General features: G+C 59.0%; 1 protein-coding gene across 1 annotated transcript; it reads right to left on the bottom strand.

Annotated features, from left to right (window-relative positions):
• Nucleotides 1-1021: 1021 nt before the first annotated feature.
• Nucleotides 1022-3269, bottom strand: LOC123134399 (uncharacterized GPI-anchored protein At4g28100). The gene is made up of 2 exons (XM_044553659.1): nucleotides 2371-3269; nucleotides 1022-1710 (listed from the first exon to the last, which is right to left on the bottom strand). Exons 1-2 carry the CDS (start codon nucleotides 3049-3051, stop codon nucleotides 1354-1356), a joined length of 1038 nt encoding a protein of 345 aa, XP_044409594.1. The 5' UTR covers nucleotides 3052-3269; the 3' UTR covers nucleotides 1022-1353.
• Between the last annotated feature and the right edge of the window lie 236 nt (nucleotides 3270-3505).

Genomic DNA, 3505 nt, shown 5'->3' with positions numbered 1-3505 from the left:
AAGCCACCGTCTAGGCAACATGTGTCGCTACTCCTATCCAGTTGATGAAGGGATGCTGATAGTCTGGGCCTAATACCAAACAGACCTTACAGCCAAACCTAACATCTAAGACCTGAGGTCCCAACCAGGACGCCTGCCGGGTATGGGGTACCCACCAGTCCGACGCACTCCTCAACCAGGACGCCTGCCGGGTATGAGGCCACCGCAGCTACCTGTCACCAATCCATCTTCAGTGTTGTACTGTTGCATCCACCTTGCCCGGTCTAGTTGTCGTCGCCACCACCACGATGCCAGACAACGCCAGCATCCTACGCTCGTCCATCATCACACGCCCACCGCCGAGACCCCGATGCTCCATGCCGCCGAGACCCGCCGATGTCGACGTGCTAGATGCCACACCGCTCCTCCATCGCGAGCACCACATGCTGCCACTGGTCGCATCCCCTCCGCATGCAGTTCCTCTAACCAAGCACCCAAACGCCCCAGGCAGCGCCTTCAAGAAGGGTACGACACACGCAGTGCCGCCGCCACCCAATCTAAGGAGATTTTGGGTTCTCACCCGGGCATGGGGTCGGGGTAGAGGGGAGGGACCTCGACGGCGCCTGCAAGTAGGAGAACGGCGACCTTGGTAGTCGCCACCGTCGGGATGAACGAGTCATCCAGAGTTTTCTCCGGCCCGATGTCACCTCTACCAGCCCCCGCGAACGCACTGGGGGCGACGATCCGCGATCGTAAGCCACCAAGTGCAGCGGGAGAAGGCCTGCAGTGCGGAGGAGATCCACGGCAACTCATCGCCCACACGGTCGTCCATCCACCCCCCGCGAACGTCGCCAGTCAAGGGCGTCGTCGCCATGCATAACGAGGCCGCCACCCCAGGTCCAATTAGAGGTTGGTTTCCGTTTTTTTTAACCCTGTACGATCGGATTTGATGCCGCGGAATAATGAATGAAAAGCCTAGAAGGTGCGGTTCTGAAGAAAAGGGTAAGGCAGCACAACATGTTTGGTTGGTCCCAAATCGAGCTATAGAAATGCAGTTCCATTGCGCAACGCCATTTTCTTTCTGCGTTTCGGACAAACCTGGTTTGGTTCTTGCTCCTGATCACCTGAACTGTGAAATATCCTTAGTTTTTCAGAGTTCATTGTACTCCGTGTATTAACGAACCATAGAATTTGCAGGCGGCCGGCCCCGTTAACGCACCATAGAATTTGCATGTGGGAATCCTAAATAAAGTTTTGAAGTGAGTGTAAAAAAAAAAGAATTTGCCGTGCACCGGTAGCTCTCACGTAAACGCACCGTGTCATACAAGTGGACAACCGTATAACAAATTTAAACTCGACCACGAGCGCGCAGTGCTACATCGAGCAGACCACGCTGAGTACGGCGAGCAGAACCAGGTGGAGGCGGCGGAGGGCAGGTGGCCGGCCGCCGGCCCCGCTGAGCCTTCCGTACTCGGCCGCGAATGGCATGTCGTCCACGGGGAGCGAGCAGGCGGCCGGCCCCGCCACCGCCGCGACGCCCACGGCGGACGCCTCGTCCGCGGCCATCAGCGCCCGGATCACGGCCGTGGCCGCCGCGCCGTACCGCGTGGCGTTGCGCTGCAGCAGCCACATGAGGCCCATGAGCTGGCAGTCCCGCTCGCTCGACGCGGCCGCCTGCAGCTTCCCCGACGCCGCCACCGCCGTTACGCCGCCGCCGGATCCGGCCTTTATCTGCAACAGTCAAGACGTACTCTCATCAGTCGTCGTGTAACTTTCTTGCACACGTACGTGAAATCCAAGATGAGCATTGCTTAAGAGTTCACTCTGCTCTCCTACTTAGTCCAGAGAACTAATGATTCGGTCTTAGCGCTGAAAGGACGACCGATTGAAGTTTTCGGGCCCAGACGCAGTGGAAAGGGAATGCAGGCATGTTCTGCTCGAATCATTCTCCAGGCCCGGACTTGAGATCTGATCATTTCGTGCGGTGCCACTCGCGGCCAATAATGGCGCGCACACCGAACCCTAGACCAGCAAAGATGGGGCCAGATTGTGTAGTTGGTGTCCATGAATGAGTACCATGGCTTCCATTTAACGCCTTGTCTAAAATCTTATCTGACCGTACTGCAATCATGCCTAGTGGCCGCTGTGTCTGTGTACCCAATAGTATGTGATGAAATACTCAAGTTCTCAGAGAGTGTGCTCTAAGCTTCACTTCAGCATTGCCACTGCGTGCATTTGCAGGTTTCGCAGATCAAGATTGCAAGCTGAGAGCTAACTAGTGAATCAATTGATAAATGTTGCCGACAGAAGCAGTAATTGGCAGTTAAAATGGTTCTGTTTACGGGGCTTGTGGCAGAGTAAGTTGACAGGCATTGCTACATTTGATCTCACCGTGGAAAGGGCACGGAGGCACTTGGAGCAGCCGGGGACGCCGGGCCGCGTGCAGTCCCTCTTCAGCCTCCTCGCCGACGCGTCCGCCGGAGCCCACTGGCCGACACCCGTCGGATGGGCCCCGCACGTCAGCCGCCTCAGCCTCACCCCGCAGTAGCAGAAGGCCACGTCGCACGTACCGTTGGCACCCGGCGGGCGCGGCAGCGCCGCCCCCTCGGACCGCAGCGCGCGGTCCGCGGCGCCCGCGCACGCCTCCGAGTCGTCCGGCGGCACCGGCATGTCCACGGGCGCCGCCGACGCCGACCGCGCCGGCCTCGCCGCGAGCGCGGTGGGCGCGTAGGCGGCGAACAGCCACGCGGCCAGCGCGGGGCAGCACCGCAGCCTCGAGGGCAGCGCGCCGTCGGCGTCGCAGGAGGACAGCACGGCCGGGAGGAGCCGCGGGGAAGGGTCGAGCGGGCACGTGGAGGAGGCCCCCGACACGGCGTCCGACTGCTCTGGGAACGCCGGGATCGTGGCGGAGCCAGGCTGCGCCGGCGTGGCCGAGGGCATGAACAGGCCCGCCGGGTCGAGCGGCGCCGGATCCGGCAATGCGGAGGCGGTGCAGGGGGCCGGCGAGAGCAGCAAGAACCCGGCGGCCGCCGCCCCGTAGAGGAGGAGGAGACAGCGGTGAAGCGGATGCATCTCTCACTCTCGCGGTTGGCGTGCGCAGGTTCACGCGCGCGGTGGTTTCCTTGGTTGGCTTGAGAGAGTGGCAGCTGCAGTGGCCGAGTGAGAGCGTGGCCAGTGATCACTTTGCTGTTTTTGGCGCCAGAGGATGCATGATGGGAGGGGACTATATGGGTGGCATGATGAAGGGGCGCTTTGTGCAACTTTGCTGTTTTTGGCGCCAGAGGATGCATGATGGGATGGTTCTTATAATGGCCTTTTTCTAGGTGAAGCGAGGGGAAACCAACTGCAGCCTTTCGCAAAGCTCCTTTTATCTACGGCTTATTTGAGCATTTTACAGTGAGGCGGTTCTTTTTGTTTTGTCAAGCAAGGCCATTCATGCTTTATTTAGAGCAAATGATTTACTATGTGGTTTGGATGCTTTATTTAGACAAATAACTAAAAAAAATTATTGGTCTATTTGAAAGTC

Source organism: Triticum aestivum, chromosome 6B (genome assembly GCF_018294505.1).
Source record: "Triticum aestivum cultivar Chinese Spring chromosome 6B, IWGSC CS RefSeq v2.1, whole genome shotgun sequence".
In the NCBI taxonomy this organism is placed as follows: Eukaryota; Viridiplantae; Streptophyta; class Magnoliopsida; order Poales; family Poaceae; genus Triticum; species Triticum aestivum.
Note: the sequence above shows the minus strand (reverse complement) of the source record. Positions and strands in the feature narration are given on the sequence as shown.